Source organism: Perognathus longimembris, chromosome 19 (genome assembly GCF_023159225.1).
Source record: "Perognathus longimembris pacificus isolate PPM17 chromosome 19, ASM2315922v1, whole genome shotgun sequence".
NCBI lineage: Eukaryota > Metazoa > Chordata > Mammalia > Rodentia > Heteromyidae > Perognathus > Perognathus longimembris.
In genome coordinates, this window is record NC_063179.1 from 31,403,351 (window position 1) to 31,421,722 (window position 18,372).

An 18,372-nucleotide genomic window follows, 5' to 3' on the forward strand; every position below is an offset into this window, starting at 1 on the left:
TCATTGTTTCAAAGTGTTTATGTACTCTTCAAATTAGTATTTTGATTTAAAATAATACTATCAAAACAGTTTTTTATTAATGAAAATACTTTACTTCATTGGTAACATTATCAGAAACAGTTTAAATGTTTTCCATCCTTTTAGCCTACCATATTTTATGTCTGACACCTTGAAAATTACTCTTTTAAGGTCTGTAATATGAGTTTAGTAGCAGTAAATCTAATTAAACTGTTAAATCCCTGCTTAGCCTTCCTCTAAGTGGTCACAGAACTGCATGTTGACCATTGCCATGTTAATTGAATTGTAGGTGTGATGTACTGTTGAAGTCAGGTGGCTTTCCAATCTGATTGATGGTATGAAAAATAATTGAAGAACAGTATGAAAGTTAATAGAAAATATAACTTGAAAAGGCTCAGTGGACAATGACATAGAAAATGAAAACTCATAGAAGTCACTGTTTAAGAAAAATGTAGAAAATCTGAATTTCTAAAATCCTTGAGATTTAAAGGTGAGAATATGATTTCTTAGTAGATAATCTTCTGGATTTGCGTGGGTTACTGGAGATAAGAGTCTCATTGACTTTCCTGCCCAGGCTGGTATTGAACCATGATTCTCAGATCCCAGCCTCCTGAGTAGCTAGGATTACAGGCATGAACCACCAGTGCCGGACACTGTGTTACTTGTGACCTACATGTTTATTCAATACTTAGCATTATGTATCTGTAAAGAGATAAGGCCTGCTTCTACAGCTATCATATAAGGGAGATCTAAATAAACCAGAGTGGAGGATCTTTCCCAAACCACTCAGCAATCCCTTCCATTCTGATTTACTCTCCCTGGGTATATAAACATGGTGAGAAATACAAAAATTAACTCTTCCCCAGATTGAGTAATATGATTTTCTTGTGAGGTTGTGCTTTCGAAGATTGGATAAACCATTGTTATGGTAATTTAAACAAAAACCCAACAACCAGTAGTGTAAAGACTGCAAGATTAAGAGGTGTGTAACTAGAATTCTAATTTTATTGTCTGTCTCACAGGAGAACTTGAATAAAGCATGCTTCACTACATTTAGGTTCTGATAAACCTGTTTCTTCATCTTTGACCTGAAAAATTGGATTCAGTAAAACTCAAAGAGTTATGTTAAGCCCATAGACCAGCTCATACGTCTTTCTTACCTTCCAGCCCAATGAGTCATCTACTCATTGTATACTCTAGAGAATTGTGATGGTACTGGTCATGTGTGGAGTTACAGACATTAAATGATTGCTTTTCAAACAAAACAAAAATCATTGTTATTACAAAACAGCATAATTTATATACTTGGAATATCCTGAAAATAAACAATTTCCTCATTTTCCTTTTGTTTAAATGTTAAAAAGTAAATAGAAGAAGACAACAAAAGAAGTCAGGGTTCTCATATTCTTCAGTACAGATGATTGTGTAGAGAATCAGTACAAGAAGGAATAAGGTTTTCAGGTGAATTTACTTTTAGAAAATGAGTTTAGTGTCTTAAGTTTATTTTGAGACTGATAATAAATATCACAATATTGTAATCCTCACAACTCTGAAGCATGAACAGCTGTTTTTCTCACTTTATAGCTCAAGGAAACAGGTTTACAGACATAAATAAAATTAAGGAACAAGATTACATACATGTGATTACATACATGTGAACTTTTGAGAGCAGTCAGTTTATTCATTTATGTATTGTCTGTGATGGCTTTTTGCTACCATGATAATGAGTAGTTGCAATAAAGACCATATAGCTCCCAGAGCCTAAGAGTAATTACTACTTTCTCCTTCATAGAAAATGCTGTTTGGCTTCTAGTTGTTTGTTATTTTTGTTTTGCCAGGTATTTAACCCAGGGGCCTGCATCGTGAGGCAGTCAGTATAACATAGTTGTACCCACAGCTCCCTGATCCCTTTTCTTTCTCTTCTCCATTACTCTATTGCCTATTCCCACTTCCTTTAAATTTCTATAATAATTTCTCCCTTAAAACCGTTGTAGTATGCTTTTATAATTTATTTTTTGGCATTGCAAATGGTCAGAGTATTCTTGTATACTGGTGTTGTGTGGCTAGGCTCTAGGAAGAAGTTAAATAAGGCCTAATCTGCATATATAAACTATAATATTTTATCCTGCCCATCAGGGAATATACCAAGTCTTGTTCATCTTTACCTTTTAATATATAATACTGGTGAATTAGAATAGTAAATTTAGTGACACTGTAATTTATAAACTTTTCTATAAATCTCTTTAGTTTGCTGCTGCTTTTATCTTCTAGTAGAGCTGTTAATTCCCTCTAATTAGAAATCTGAAGAAAAGAAAACTATTGAAAAATTAATTAAAATTTTCTTTGCCCTCTGAAGGTTTGATGAGTCTATGAAATGAGCAGACAATAAAGTATAAGGTGAACAGAACGTCCAGGGAATGGGAATCTTCGTTTCCTAAGCTACAGAAAGGAGTAAGAGCTTAGTGTTTAGGGGAAGGTAATGATAGCTTATAGATGGGTGAGGGGAGGAAATATACAATCAACAAGGAATTTACTGTTGTGAAGATAAAGTCTCAACAGCAGGTAATAGATAGGCTGTGCCAAAGTCTGAATATGGTAGACCCCCAACGTAAAGTTTCTTTTCCTGTGATACATTTAATGTTCTCTGGCTGATAGGATTCCAAGGGGAAGGGTCATGAAAGTTGTGTTCTATTGTAGGGATTTCTTTTAGTGCATTAGTTAGCTTAAATACCTGGGCAAATAAAAAGAGAGTTGTTTTGGATCCTGTTTCAGAGTTTTTAGTCCACAGTTGGTTGGCCCTGTTGCTTTTGGGCCTGTGGTAAAGAAGTACGTGATGGCAGGGATTGTGTAGTGGAAGAAACTTCATGGTGGCTGGCAAACCCCCAGTGACCCGAGCTCTTTCAAATATGCTTCACCTCCTAGTGGTTCCACCATTTCCTACCAGTGCCACCTACTGGCAGCCAAGCCTTTATTATATGAGCCTTTGGGGCACGCGTAACATCCAAGCCTTAATAGACATGTCCAGGAGAAAATTCAAAGAATATGGCAGAGAAGGCCAGTGTGTTCTGAGATTGCTTCTTTGTTTAAAGTGCTCAGCATGCTAAAGAACTTTTCCTTGTGGTATAACTTTCTGAGCAACAATGGCATGGGGTTAAGTGTGCAAAATACAGTAAACAAATATTTTGCTGATGAGTTTGTTTAAGGGAGGTTTGGGTGAACACCCTAAAGTATGTCAACATTCTTAAGGATGAACCTGTCAAAATGTGAGTTCTTTCTAAATATATGCTACTTGTTTTGAACTCTTTTTCTTCTATAAGGATACTGACATCTAGAGCTGTTACCAAAACAAGCCCACAATCAACCACTACCAATTGTTAGTGTCCAAGTCTTTAGCTTCCAAGTATAGCATTTTCTTTGATAGAACAAAGCTGATAAAACTGAAAAATTAATCATCTAGATGTACATTGTACAGTATGTTAATCACTAGCCACATGTGGCTTTAGCATTCGGAATGTGCCTACTTAGTTGAGATTTGCTGTCAATATAAAAATACACAGTAGGTTTCAAATATTTGATAGAGTCATTGTTAATTTTTATTACTTTTTTCTTTTGCCAGTCCTGGGCCTTGGACTTAGGGCCTGAGCACTGTCCCTGGCTTCTTTTTGCCACTTGAGCCACAGCGCCACTTCTGGCCATTTTCTATATATGTGGTGCTGAGGAATCAAACCCTGGGCTTCATGTATTCAAGGCAAGCACTCCTGCCACTAGGCCATATTCCCAGCCCCTAATTTTTATTACATTTTGAAACTATAATATTCTAAATATTTTGTTCTAGGTAAAATCTATGATTCAAACTACTTTTGATTGTTTCTTTTCACTCTTTTCTGTAACATGGTACTGGAAAACATTAAATAGATGGCTCATCCTATATTTCTGTTAGACAGCACTGAATCTGTCTTTAGCAATACTATATATATATATATGTATATTCTATATATGAAATAAGAAAATGTTATCCAACTTGGAAAGTTGGATACTTTTTATGCTGGAGGTTGAACTCAGGGCCTCATGTTTCCTAGGCAGATTGCTCTATCATTTGTGCCATGGCCTCCAGCCCTTTTGCCTTTGGTTATTTTTGAGTCCTCAAGCAGCCTAGACTGTGATCCTCCTACTTATGCTTCCCATTGTATCTGGCATGACAGCTAGGAACCACTGAGTTCTGTTTTTTGTTGGTAAATTTGAGGTCTCACACTTTCTTTTGCCTGGATTGGCCCTGTAACTTGATCCCCTCCTTTCAGCTTCCAGAATAGCTGGAATTACAGTCCTGAGTCACCACATCTGGCTTCAAATCTTAAGAAATGAAGTTCCTTAGAACCTTACTTGATAAGTCAAAGATAAGTAAAATTTTATGTTTACACATGATAATGAAATACAATAATTATAAGAAACCTATATTATATTAACATTCTTGTTAATCTATTTTTATATATTGACTAAATAAGATATTGTATGGGTTGATGTTTTTTATGAACACTTGCCTTTTCCTGTAAAACTAAAAAGTAGTCTTCTTCCTTCTGCTGTTGATAGGTCCTACAATGTTCCCTCTTCTTCTGTCTTCTTTAACATAATTCTTTTTATGCCTCAGTTCTTTAGGAAGGCTGGTTCTCTGAAATTGGGAAGTGGGAAGGAAGAAAAGACTGAATGGCTTCTGTCTTCTTTTTTCTCCTTTGTTATCTATCTACTCTACCAACTTTTCCCAGTCCCCAACATACTTACAAAGCCAAGAATATAGGAAGATCCTGATGTCTTCTAGTTGTAACCCAGGGCCTTATCCTAATCATCCCCCTTTAAACTCAACCTTTGTTCTAAGGACCTCTTCAAAGATAGCCTTTGTGTGTGTGTGTGAGAGAGAGAGAGAGCGATTGAGAGAGAGAGAGAGAGACAGAGAGACAGAGGAACATGTGGTGTTTCTTCTGAAATGTAGATGAACTTTAGTGCTTTGTGAACTAAAAGGTCTACCTTTCTCACCCTGGTGGCTTTTGTCTTTCCTTGTGTTTTTGTGAAGGATGGGAGGAAGATATATCTTGGAGAGAGGAGGTAGAAGACAGATGTAGAAAACTTGAATGGTAGAAGACTATTACAATTTACATACTAATGAAAACTAGAAAAAAATTTCACTCCTCCTGTTTGATCTGATTTGAAACTTTGTGACTCTTCTCAAATATAGCATTTTACCCCCTCTGTTTTTCTTGTGTGTGTATATATATATACATATATATGTATATATAACTCCTTGAAATTCTTCAAACAAAGTTTCTCTCCAGAATAAGGATAGAAGACAAGCTGTGAGAAAGCATTGTGTTTTCAGTCAGTCTATTGGGGAGGAAAACCCAACTCTGAAATAGAATGCAGAAGCCAAGAAGAAAACAGTGCAGAGGATCCTGAAGAAAGTCAGTTGGAAAAAGCAGTTCAGGACTTAGAATTCTCCCAGGAGTGGATACTCTCAGTAGCATCTATTCGATCTACCTTAACTTCTTATGAGAATGTCACTTTCATATGGCTGTTAAAAGACAATTTGGCAAACAAGTAAGATTCTTGACTCTCCTAACAGAAACAAAATGTGAATGAAAGATTTTATTTTACGCAAAACAAAGCAGATGTTATAAAAAGCAAAATGAATTTTAGGAGAACACAAAATGGAGATAAAAATCGGTCTTTTTCTTGGAGAAGAGGGAATGGCACTTAAATCCCAACAGTAGGACACCTGACAAGAGTTTTTGTATGCATGACTTTAAAAGAGTTGTAGAAAATGAGAGGTATAGTACAAGTTATGGAGTGCCAGCCTTGAGCAGTAAAAGCTAAGCAAGAGTAGAAGGCCCTGAATTCAAGCCCCACTACTGGCACAAAGAGTTGCAAAGCAGCTGAAAGATAGGCCAAAAATCTGATAATGCAGAAGAGAAAAGGTATGCTAGAGATGGTATGTAGTTCCCTATTAAAGTAAAATATTTTATTTTGTCCTCCCTCAATTTTTTTTTCTTTTGAAATATCGTGTTGCTATGTTATTCAGGCCAATCTAGAACTCCTGGGCTCAAGTGGTTTTCCTACCTCAGCCTCCCAAGTAGTAGTAGTTAACCTTCCAAGTGTATCCCTCAGCACACACACTCTAAAGGTGTTTGCCTTTTCCATTTTTGATAGGAAAATAATTTCAAAGAATGATTAGATGAGATTGGTATACCATTTTCCTTGGTTACTTACATAGGTGAGGCAAATGTGTTCATTTGTCCAACCTTAAGTTTGCATCACTGGTCCTTTTCATAACAAATCTCAGATTGCAATTTTCTAAGTCTCTTGTTAGGAGGCCAAACCAATTGCCACCAGATTTCTTCTGCAATATCTGTTGAGTAGCGTATATCATCCCTTCCTTCTTAAGATATTCACATTAAGGTTACCTGGAAGGCTGAGAATTCTGTAGGGCAAGTGACAAATCACTGGACAAATTCCTGGATTTGTGTTAGCTCCATAAGGTCTACCTTAGTTCTTTAAAAGTATCTGTTCATATCTTCAAATGAGTATCATTCTCAAACATGTCATTCTAGGTAAGGCTTTGGTGCAATAATCAATGCATCAAATTGTTGTTGAACTTATGTAGATGCTTTAATTGCCATGAAAATAAGAATGGTGAATACTACAAATTTCCCAGTTCCAGAGAAGGAACACAAATATTTCAGTTTACAAAGCAGACTTCTTAATTAGAATGAGTTCTATAGCTACCTTAGGAGGAAAGAAGAAAAGGCTAATATGTTGGCAAAAAACAGACAATAAAACTGTATCATTGTTATTTTAAACATAAAACTACAGTTATCCCTCATCAGTTTGTTTAATCTGGTATAATTCTTGTTCTACTGGATCACAAATTTATCTGCTTCTTAACTAGAGTTCTGAAAGCACTGACATAATCTAGTGATAGGGTCCTAAAATTAACTGATGGTATTAAACCCCTAAATTTTCTGGTGCAGTGCTTTTCCATAGGACTCTGTGATGACAGTATTTGTTTAAAAAATGGGGGGAGGGGTGGAACACTGTGGCTTATAGCTGCTAGAAAGAACTTCCAGGGAACTATTAAAGCCAAGAAAAGAACAAAATTTTGCATAACACAGCATGAAGACTGAAAAACTCAATGAAAACATTTTATGCTTTTGTTTGGTAAAAATTCGGTAACTGTAGAAATGTGATTAAACAAAAGGAATATAGCCTATACTCTCAAAGGGGAATCCAGGAGGTCTTCCTGTTCAGATTCTTTGCTACTCAATGTGGCACTGCTTCCTCCCTGGGTAGTGGTCAGGTCCCCTTCCGGAAGGAGTGTCTCAGAATATCCTTATGGTTAGCTCTTACACAGAAGAGTAGGGGGAGTTCTGAGTAACATTTCAATAGTTGTAAGGCTAGTTTGAGTGGAACAGAATTTTCATTTTTGTGAACAGATTTGGGGAAGAATTCTGGTTTCTATGGCCTGCCTGCCTTGGGACAAAAAGGAACAAAAGATAGAAGGTGAGGAGCTTGTCAAAAAGATAGTGTCAGAGCCCCTCAATTCAAAGTATTTGGCATGCCAAAGTGCTGTATTTTAAGGATATTTTTCTCAGTCGTTACGGAGAAAAAATTCTTGAGAAATGAATGTGCCAAACAAATACCCAGAATATACCAAAATCAGGAAAAACATTAACTAAAGAGATTATTCAGCGAACCTTCTCCAGAGTAGGTCATAAATATTTGCTTGTGTGTTAATAAAATTCAAGCAAATAATGTAGATTCTTAAATTAATATTTAGTGGCCTTAAAGATGCAAGATTTAAACTGGAGAAATAAAGATGTAACCATGTAAACGTTTTTAAAAAATAACCAAAATAATCAGTTGTTTATTATCAGGCAAAACAATATAAGGGCTCTGATAGTTGGAATGTATCATAGACAATAAGGATATTGACATTCTAGGAATTTAACTTATAGAACACAATTTCAAAAATACTTGTTCACTTTTTACCCATCAAATTTAACCTCAGCGTAATCATTTCTTCTGACTTGATACCTTACCTTAAACTACTTGTCCTAGTTTATTTATTAAACCTAGCTTATTTATTAATAAATTAATAAACCTAGTTTATTATTTTTTTTCACAGAGTGAGAGAATATATCTCTGTGATTTTTCCAGAGGCCATCTGTGGAATCTAAAATTTGTTTTACTTTGCTTTTTATTTTTAACATTTTGGATGTAATAGCCTGGCACCAGCCAGTGGCTCACACTTGTAATCCTAGCTATCAGGAGGCTGAGATCTGAGGCTCACAGTTCAAAGTCAGCCAGAGCAGGAAAGTCCATAAGACTCTTATTACCAGTTAGCCACCAGAAAACCAGAAGTGACACTGTGGCTCAAAGTGGTAGGGTGATAGCCTTGAGCAAAATTGCTCAGGGAAATAAAAAATCAAAATTTATGAGCTAAGCCAGGCACTGGTGGCTTAGAGTGGCTCGTGCCTGTAACCTAGCCACTCAAGAGGCTGAAATCTGAGGATCGCAATCCAAAGCCAGCCCTGGCAGGAAAGTTCGTGAGACTCTTATCTCCAATTAACCACCAGAAAACTGAAAGTGGCTCTGTGGCTCAAGTGGTCATTTGCTAGCCTTGAGCTGAAGAGCTCAGGGACAGTGCCCAGGCCCAGAGTTCAAGCCCTGTGACATTCAAAAAAAAGTTATGAGTTAGAGATGTAGCTTATCTGTAGAGCACTTAGCTAGTATGTACCTTTGCCTTGAGTTTGACCTGTAGCACCACAAAAATAAATCAGAAGTTGCCAGAGATAGGCATTAGGCTAAGTGTATAGCCTACTACGAAAGTATATAGCTGACTATGAAATGATAGTCATAATAAAACTTAGAAATACAGAGGGTAATGTAGTAGAAGACCTTTGCTCACATATATATACATACATATACACACACGTGTGTGTGAGTGTGTGTATCTCAAAAACATGAAGTCAACAGAAAGCTTTTAAAGTTATTATGATAAGCCAGGACTTTTACATCCTAGGCAGATTAGATATTGGAATTACTTTTCATATTACATAGTAAATTTAAAGAAGCAAAAAGTCTAACAAAATAGAGTAAACCTTAATAAAATTTTAAGACATCATAGTTTTTTAACTTACTTCTTGCACGTAGTAATTAAAAATGTAACTCAAAGGAAATATAATTTCTTCCCTTCAAAAATTATATAATGTTCTGAATCCACTCAGGTTTAGTCCTTTACAATTGCTTTTCTGGTGCAGGCATTCTACTTTAGGACATTAAGAATTCCCTTTTACTAACAATTAGGAAATCACACATTAACCTTATTTACAAAGTTATTTCACTATCTTCCATGTGAAAGTATAACCTCTATGCCACTGTTACTTGTAGTAGGATTTAATTCACCTATGTAATGATCATCTTTTAATCACAGTTACTTTTGATTTAATAGAAAAACCAGGATAATGAAAAACTTTCACAATAAGCATTTTAGTTGACTAGTAGAAATCACCAGTACATACAAAATTACTTTCTGTGGCCATGTGGATTCCTTATGGTCTAGTTCTCCTAGTGGCAAAAATGAACATGTTTATTAACTAAAAGGAATATCTATCTATAGCATTTTAGTAAAAGTGAGAAACAAGATTATATAAGCTTAAATTTTTATTTAGTCATTATTGGGAATAAAGGTCTCTTAACCATCAACAGGTTCCTGATTAGGGCCACTATAACAAAGAACAGATTGAAGAGAAAGCACAAAAATTTATTCAATATGAATTTTATGTGACATTGGCGCTTTGACTCCAATATGTGCTTTGTGCTAAGTTTGATGAAGTAGTGCATAGCTGTGCAAAAGTGATGTTGTATTGGGGGGAGTATGATCTAATGATACATGAGCTAGGGGAATTTAGCCAAGTCTATTTGTTCAGCTTATTCTCTGTATCTTTCTATGATATTCCTTTGCATGCATATAGAACATACAGGGTCCTTACGACCTCTTTCAGAGGAAGGACATAAAACCATTTAATGATCTGCTTCAGTGAACAAGGGCTTGACATGGCCTTTCTTTATCTTCTGTTAGCTCAAATGCCAAGGTGCTTATTCAAGGTACTGAATGTAATAATATGTGTTGGTTCAGTACTCCACTTTTCTTAGAAATTATCTAGGTATTTAAAAAATATACAGCACTATCTAACTTAATAAACTAATAATCTTGAAAAAATTTAAAATATACTGCAGAATATAATCACTGCTGAAATAAAATTGCCAGAACAGTTGATGAATTTAGTTAAAAACTTTTCATGATTATAAACATTAAACAGAATTAATGCTGGCCTTCAATAAGGTCAAAGAATATAAGTAGAATAAAAATCAGTGCTTCTGTTTAACACTGATAAGTCAGAGAAAACATAGCTGGTTTTAATTAAACCAAAATTACTAAATTAATATTATTGCTAAATACTACCTACATCATACAAACGTGAATTCTTAAAATGCTTGTCTTAGCTCCTTTAAGATACTTTTAAAATCTAGAATATAGATATTAGAAATTTTTCTCATTTACTAAGAATTTTAGGGTTATTCAATTTACATAGTAGCCTTTTTTCATATGAGCCAATCAGAACAAACTTCTTTGTGAAGAGACTTCATAATGTAATTTATTAATGCTATCTGGAGATAGAAAAATACTAGCCTTTGCACACAATGAGAAGTAAAGGCTTTTCTGAATTATAAACATGTTAATGATATACAGTGACACAGAATTTATAGCTTTAATGCTGGAATTTCAGACCTGAGTTAATAACCACACAACTGTGAAACTTAACTGGTTTATGGCAAAAAGCTGTTGTCTTTTCAATGAGTACAAATTTGTGATTAATTTGAACTCAAAATAGAATCTCTTGTTCTCATGGAGTAGAGAATAAAATCCCTTTAAACAACTATGCTGTTTACCTGGATCATCAATGGTCAGATTATAAGACTAATTCTCAAAATAAATCACAAAATTAAAACTAGAAAAAACAGAATCAGCAACACTTCTTGATGCTCTAGATTTTCTTCTTGTAACCAAAAAAGATGTGTTTGTGCTTATTAAGTGTAGATCCACTCTCTTTGATAGAAAAGTTTTCCTGCCTTTGGTTGGTGAGTATTGGACATCCCATGAAGACCTCCAAAATGGTTGAGAGAAAATGTCCAAAAAAAAAACAAACCAATCATGAGTTAATTACAAAATGAGCATGATTTGAAGAATTTATTTTGCTCATGTGACATAAAGGAGCTAAGCAAGATGTTTTAAACTGTCCAAACAAAGAATTAGTCAACACAATACAAATGTATACGAAGTAAGGGGATGTTGAACTAAATTACTAATGGAGGCAAAACTGATTTTATTAGGGCCATAGAAAAAGAGCCAATTAAATCACAATTTGATAGGACAGAAGTAGATCTCTGCCAGTTATAGCCATTCACCTTTTTCATGATAATCGTGTTCTATAAAGTCACTAGAAACACTATACTAGCAAATACTGAACAGGAAGAAAATGCTAAGCTAGATTCCTTCAAGCCTTTAGTCACATTCTTTCAGCAACTGAACAGTACTACTTGTTTTATATACTTTATGTAAAGACAGCTTACTTTATATATACTGTATTGTCACTTCAGTCTCCTCATATTTAGGGACCATTGTAAACAATGAAGCCATCAGGAAGCAAACAAAACAAAAATGCACCTCTAAATAGACCTTGAAAAGTGCACTTGTTTACAGTGTGAGAGCTGCAACAAGGCTGCAACCTTGCTTGACCTCAGCTAGAAATGTGCGTGTTGGGCAACCCAATTGTTTTCCATTCTGTGCATGTCATAAATAACCACAGAAGTATCACGGGTATTAATTTTGGGGTTACAAATAAATTTTAATGAGTAATTGAATTCGCAAGTGAGGATTTGTGAATACCTACAATTTGTAAAGATTTTTTTTTTTCCCTCCCTAGCTTTCTTCCCAATCCCTTGTCCTAGAATGTAGAAGGGCAGAGGGCAGAGAAGGAAGGAGGGAAGAAACTGGGCTATTCCTTAGATCTCCTATTAAAACTCTGAAATACTTTTTCTCATAATGGTAGAATTATATGTAGTAGCTTAGTGTGGTTTCTTGTATAATATGGGTTAAATAGAACTCAGGGAATCCCTATGTATAGTTTACACTCCAATGAATAGTATCAAAATCTCTGGGACTGACTTGATTATAGTTTGTTTCCCCAAGGGGCATTGTATGCTCTGACAACTTAAAAGCTACAATAATTAATTAATATCCCAATTCATTTTGTTAAAAATTCTGAATAGTGTGGTTCCAACTACTGCTTTATACATAATAATAGTATATGAAACGATGTTATTTGAAAAGATTTGTTATTATTTGAAGAGATAAGATTTAAAGGGATCGTTGACGATCACATGTAATATGTTTGAATTGTTGTTTCTTAAGGTGTCACAGCTATAACAAGTGTCCCATGTTTGTCTTATTTGCTTGTTTGAATCGTATGTAATTTTCATACAGTTGTTTTGTCAATATTTCAAAGATCTTATTAAAAATCATATTCCATAGTATTTTCAAAAAGAAAAGGTATCTTTATTCTAAACTTTCCTACTCCAACCCCCATATTAGGTACTAAGCAAAGTTGAAGGGCTTTTATTGTGAAATTCTTGACAAAGCTGCTGTTTTTTCTTTCCTGACATGAAATTATAACTTAGGGCTATGGTTTGCTTTCATTTAGGTATGACATCAGTTTGCACCTGGTGAAGCATTGAAAGTTTCCAACTACCAGTGAACTTACTTTAGTTTCCCAAGCTTCACGCTTCTGAGTCCATGAGTTGGTTAGCAGTCACTTTCATTTATGCCACTTTGTGTCACATGTGTGATACTGTTCTAAAGCAAATTATTAAGCTGTGCACATCCAAACTAAAGTCAGGATTTTTGGTCATATCATTAAGGAGAAGGACCTTTCACAGCAACAGAATGGAGGTTACTAGAAGCAATAAAAGAACTGATGAGTGTCCCCCTATATCTCTTCACTACCAATCCTTAAATGAAATGAGTGTGTAAATAAAAATAAAGGGCATTTCCTTTTTCTGTCTCATAGAAGAAGTTTTTGGTTATTTTTTATGGTTTAATTTTGTTTGCGGTTCATTTTTGGTGTTTGAAAGATTATTAAAAGAAAAATCAAAGGAAATAGAATATTTCAAACACAGTAAAGAGATCTATAAAACAAGCTAACATAATTCTTGAGGGGGGAGGGAACAGGCATTGAATATTACAGATCACATTTTAAGTTTGCTAAAAGAATTTACCAGATGTACTTCTCTAACACTAGAGCTTAAAGTTCAAAATATTTTTGTGAAAGCATTCCAATGTGTGAAACAGCAAAGCGAGTCAGCGTCTTGTCATTAGGTGCTAGTGGTTGGATTTGTGGCTAATCCATGCCATATGGCTACTCTCCACAGTGGGAAATGATGGCAGTGCTGGGAGCTTTACCCTATCTCTGGGGCAGCTGCCTTGGACTTAGTTGCTTTGATCTTCTATTGCACAGCTGGGAAGAACAGGAGCCGGTTTTGAGTATCCTTGTAAGACAACATATGGGACCATTGTCATAGACTACACCTTTATATATGCATTCTTCACAGAGTGCAACTCCCAAGACCTCATTTCAAAACACAAGTTTGGATTATTTCTTTTAAAAGGTTGGAATTGAAAATGATATTCTTACATAGAAATGTAGACATTTTGCACATTTCCATACATTTCCATACTCTCTTTCTTGCTAAATATATTACATTATTCCTGTTGAGAATCATATTTCAAATGGGAACTAGAAAAGGTGAGTGTCATTAATGTAACTTGCCTATCATTAAGTACATATTTGACTTTTTAAATGTTCTTATTCTTTATTTTGTCCTTTAGCCAAAGTTCATTGGTAATTCTGTAAACACTACATTCATGTATAGTGAGACTAGTAAATATGTTCCTCAAGGGACACTGTTCAGCAGTGAAAATGTATGCTTTAAGTATTGTGTTAAATGTTACAATTTTCCTTTTTTGGAAAATCATAGTAGTATGCTTTGACAGCTTGAGTTTTGTGGGTTTTTATAACAAAATGTAATTCCAGCTGAGAAATTGTTGATATATAAGCTTCATTTCAGGAAGTACTATACTCATAAAGAGACACTAAAATTCATTAAAACATATAAGATTCGGAGCTCCCTTATTTTGACAATATAAAGCTCAGCTTGTATATTTTATACAGGATTTCCGAAAAAAAAACCCTGAAAAAAAAAAGTTGTAACAGATTACATGGTTAGGAAAATAGATATTAGAAAGATTAAGTTCCAGGCATTGCTTAACCTGGGAAAAGAATGGGTGAGTCACTTAATACATTTTCAAGACAGAGGATGTTGATTTGGTTGTTACCTTTATCTTGGGAGAACTGAAGAACAGGACTTAAATGAGAAGATAGACATGTAAATCCAGTTTTCAAAATTATAAAATACTGAAAAGGCTTTAGAGAGAAGATTAAAAACTCAGAAAAGAATAAACAGTTTTGACCAGTAGCTCAGAATTTTCTGTGCATAAAAATCTTGAGAGCTTAAGTGAAGCTTCTGCACTTAAAGTAACCTTTTAAGATTAGTTTAGCTACCCACCAAAGTGTCTGATCACACAGCCAGCTTTTGGTCAGGTCTGAGAATTTGCAGTTATCGAGTACTTCTTGTGATTCCACCTAGTAAGATGGTCCCTGAAACAACTGTTGAACCTTCTGGGAATTTAGTTAGTAAAGAGGTTGAAAGTAATAATCTGTCATGACTGAGTCCAGCTATATATTTTACCCCTCTGATTTCAAATGAGTCTCAAGCTATTTGTAAAGACAGCAGATTTTAAAAGAACAGTGAGATATGTTATATTGTCTAGTTTTTCCTCATTGTAGTTTTTAAAGACCTCACTTGTTAAGTCACAGAGAAATCTTAATTTGGGATAATGTAATCAGTATCAGAACAAAGAATATTGAATTAGAAAACATTAAATCATAATTTTATCTTTAATTTGAGATACGATAAATCATCATCAGGCAATGGACTCTTGCCACACAGGGTTATAAGGGAACAAATTACTAAGCAAGTATTTATATTTCAGATGTGGTAACAGTTACTCCTATTGATTAATGAACATTTATAAAACTTAGCCTCTTAATTTCTGTTTTTCAAGTATCCTCATTAATTCTGTTTCTACGGGTTTGGTTTTTGTTTGTTCATTTGTTTTGGGTTTTTCTTTCCATCTAGGATGGAGCTATGACGTGGAAGAGAAGAAGGTTCCGAAACCCAAGTCCAAGTCTTACGGTGCAAACTTTTCTTGGAACAAAAGAACTAGAGTGTCCACAAAATAGGTTGGCACTGACTATTAACTTAGCTTGACTGTGAATAAAGTCAGCTGTGCAGTATTTATAGTCCATGTATAATGCATCTCTTAATCTCCTAATAAATTTGACCTTCAAACCTCGGATACATTGTACAGTTTCTATTTAAAATGTTTTTTGATGTCTCAAATTGAACATGTTAAAATTCCCTATAGAGAGAAGATTTGAGGTGCTCATACCTCTAGGAACTTTCGGTACTTAGAATCTGTTAAAGGAATGCTTGAAATCAGCTGCAGCCTTGATGTTTGAAGCTTGCTTTTTACAACCATCCCTGGCTTAAAAATGTTTATAAACTATCAGCCCTCATTGTTAAAATGCTGCTTAAAACCTTAGAAATACTTTTGTTCTTGCATGTTACAATCTGATAAACCTAAAATTAAATCTCCATATTGTTTAACTTCTCTTTAAGCTGTACAAAAATTTTATATTTCTAAGGTTCTGTCAAACTGAATTGTGTTCCATTCTAATTTCTTCATGGTTATGTGAGGTTTCAGTGATCTTTTTTTTCTTTTTGGCAGTCTTGCTATAATAGTGCAGGCTGGCCTTGAACTCATGAACCTCCTACCTCACTCAGATTTTGGAATTATAAATGTTCACCACCATGCTCAACTCTAGAGAAGAATTTCTTTTTTATTCTTAGGAATTGCTTCAGAAAAAATAAAAATTAGATCATTGTTAGGGATTTTCATTATGACAGATAATTTCTTTCCATTGTTATTCTGTATGATCTTTCAAAGGGTACATTGTTTACAGTTGGATTTTGCAAAATCCAACTAAAAAGTATGTTTATCTCAAGTAAATGCAGCAGAGTACAAATGTGTACACATGGGCAGTACTTTTTCAAAATGTTAAATACATTCTTTATTTAATTCTAAAAGAAAAAAATCTACTGTTAGCCTAAAGTTGATGCAGAAATCAGTAACAAAGATTTACTGCAGAATTCTTTCTAAAAGTTAATAAATTGAGACAATTTAAATGTATATTAAAAGAGGGATGGGAAACATGTAGAGTTGAATATAGCTGTTAAAAACAACAGGATATATGTATGCATGTATATATATGCTTTTTGAAATGATATAAAAGGTATATTTTTAAGTGCAAAAAATAAAAAATAGATGGCATATGTAAGAGTGAGGAGCGGCAGCAAATGCTTCCGTCTGTAGGCAGAATATTTCAGGAAAGATATAAAGGAACTCGTGAATAGGGATTTTAATGGTTACTAATTGTCATGGTAAAGCAGTAGATCTTTCATATTTTAGCTTACATATTACTTGAACATATTATTTTACAAGTGAATTGTTTGTATAATTACATATGTGAAGAAGACACTAGAATTCGTGTTTTGGCTATCTTACACTTTACCTGAAAAAATATTATTTACTTGAAAAAGTACATGTTTTAACTCTTAGATTGTTGCTCTACATGAAGGGTAAACTTTTGAGGAATTACTGTAAAGAATTAATAGTTAACATTTGTAAAATGTATGAATACACATAAATTAAAATTCTCCTTACTGTCCAAACCAATGGGTAATTGAAGATAATAAAAGTAAAAGGTACAACTCTTAAAATATATATATATATATATATATATATATCTTGAGGAAAAAAATAGTATCCCAACATACAAAACTTGTTCAGCAAAATCTTTTAAGAGGGATTAAAGCAATACATGCTTATATCAAAAAGTGAAAAAGGGGGTTGGGAATGTGACTTAGTGGAAGGGTGCTTGCCTAGCATACATGAAGACCTAGGTTCAATTCCTCAGCACCACATAAACAGAAAAAGCCAGAAGTGGTACTGTGGCACAAGAAGTAGAGTGCTAGCCTTGAGCAAAAAGAAGCCTGTGCTCAGGTCCCAAGATAAGCCCAGGACTGGCAAACAAAAGAAAAAGGAAAAAAAGTGAGAAAGATCTCAACTTTCTGCAGTGCCCTTTCTTCCTTGAAGCTAAGCTGTGCAAGTGCCATTTCCTGCCCTCTTAGGTGAGAAACTGGGTTCCTTCCCACTGTACTGGGCCTATGCTGCTGAAGTGTACCTGAGGGCATCAAACCTAGGCTCTTCCGTGGCTTGGGACTCAAGCCCCAGAGGACTGTCACAAAATTCTGAGTTCAGGAGCCACTGTTGTGAACACTCAACCCCAAGGCCCTTGTGGCTGTCCTAAAAGGTCAGACCCAACATCAAGAGTGATCTCTCAACTATGACTTCCACCTATGAGGAAGACAAGAACTGAAAGATCTCGAAAGTGCTTGCTGTTCTTATTTAGAGGCCCTGTAGCTCCTAGACCACTGCAATGCCCACAATCGTTGCTGACATTGATCACAATTGCTGCACACACAAGGAACCACCACTTCTTTCCCAGCCCACATACTTTGGCCCATCTTCAGGTGAATTTTTTTCCACCTTAACAGAATATAAGAAAATTTATAAAGCAAAGAAATGCCCAATAAACTTTCCTCTGTGTGTGTGTGTGTGTGTGTGTTTCCAGAGTTTAAACTTCCTTGTCTTTGCTAGAAGGGCACTAGCACTGAGCCACAACTCTATTTTAGGCTTCCCCATCATAGCTAGGATAACAGGAGTGAAATTTTATGTTCAGATTCTCACTGCTGAGACATCTCATGAACTTTTCTATATGGGATTGCATAGAACGTCGGTCCTCCCAATTTCAGACTCCCACATCTGAGATGACAGGCCTGCACCACCATGCCCAGAAGTTGGTTGAAGAGTCTAATAAACTCTTCTGATTGGTCTCACCTTGAAATATGGTCCTCCTGATCTCAGCCTCCCAAGTAGCTGGTAGGTATAAGTCACTGGAGCCCGGAGGAATAGTAACTGATTCCAGAGATACACAAATTTACAAA

At 35.0% G+C, this 18,372-nt stretch overlaps 1 protein-coding gene across 1 annotated transcript in view; it reads left to right on the top strand.

Moving 5' to 3' along the window:
* The window catches only part of Ndufs4 (NADH:ubiquinone oxidoreductase subunit S4), an 82,265-nt gene extending 66,667 nt beyond the window's left edge, over positions 1–15,598 (top strand). Inside the window, exon 5 of the mRNA XM_048368086.1 lies at positions 15,382–15,598. Within this exon, the coding sequence (XP_048224043.1) occupies positions 15,382–15,485 (104 nt within the window). The 3' untranslated portion in view covers positions 15,486–15,598. The remainder of the gene's footprint in view (positions 1–15,381) is intronic.
* Positions 15,599–18,372: the final 2,774 nt, after the last annotated feature.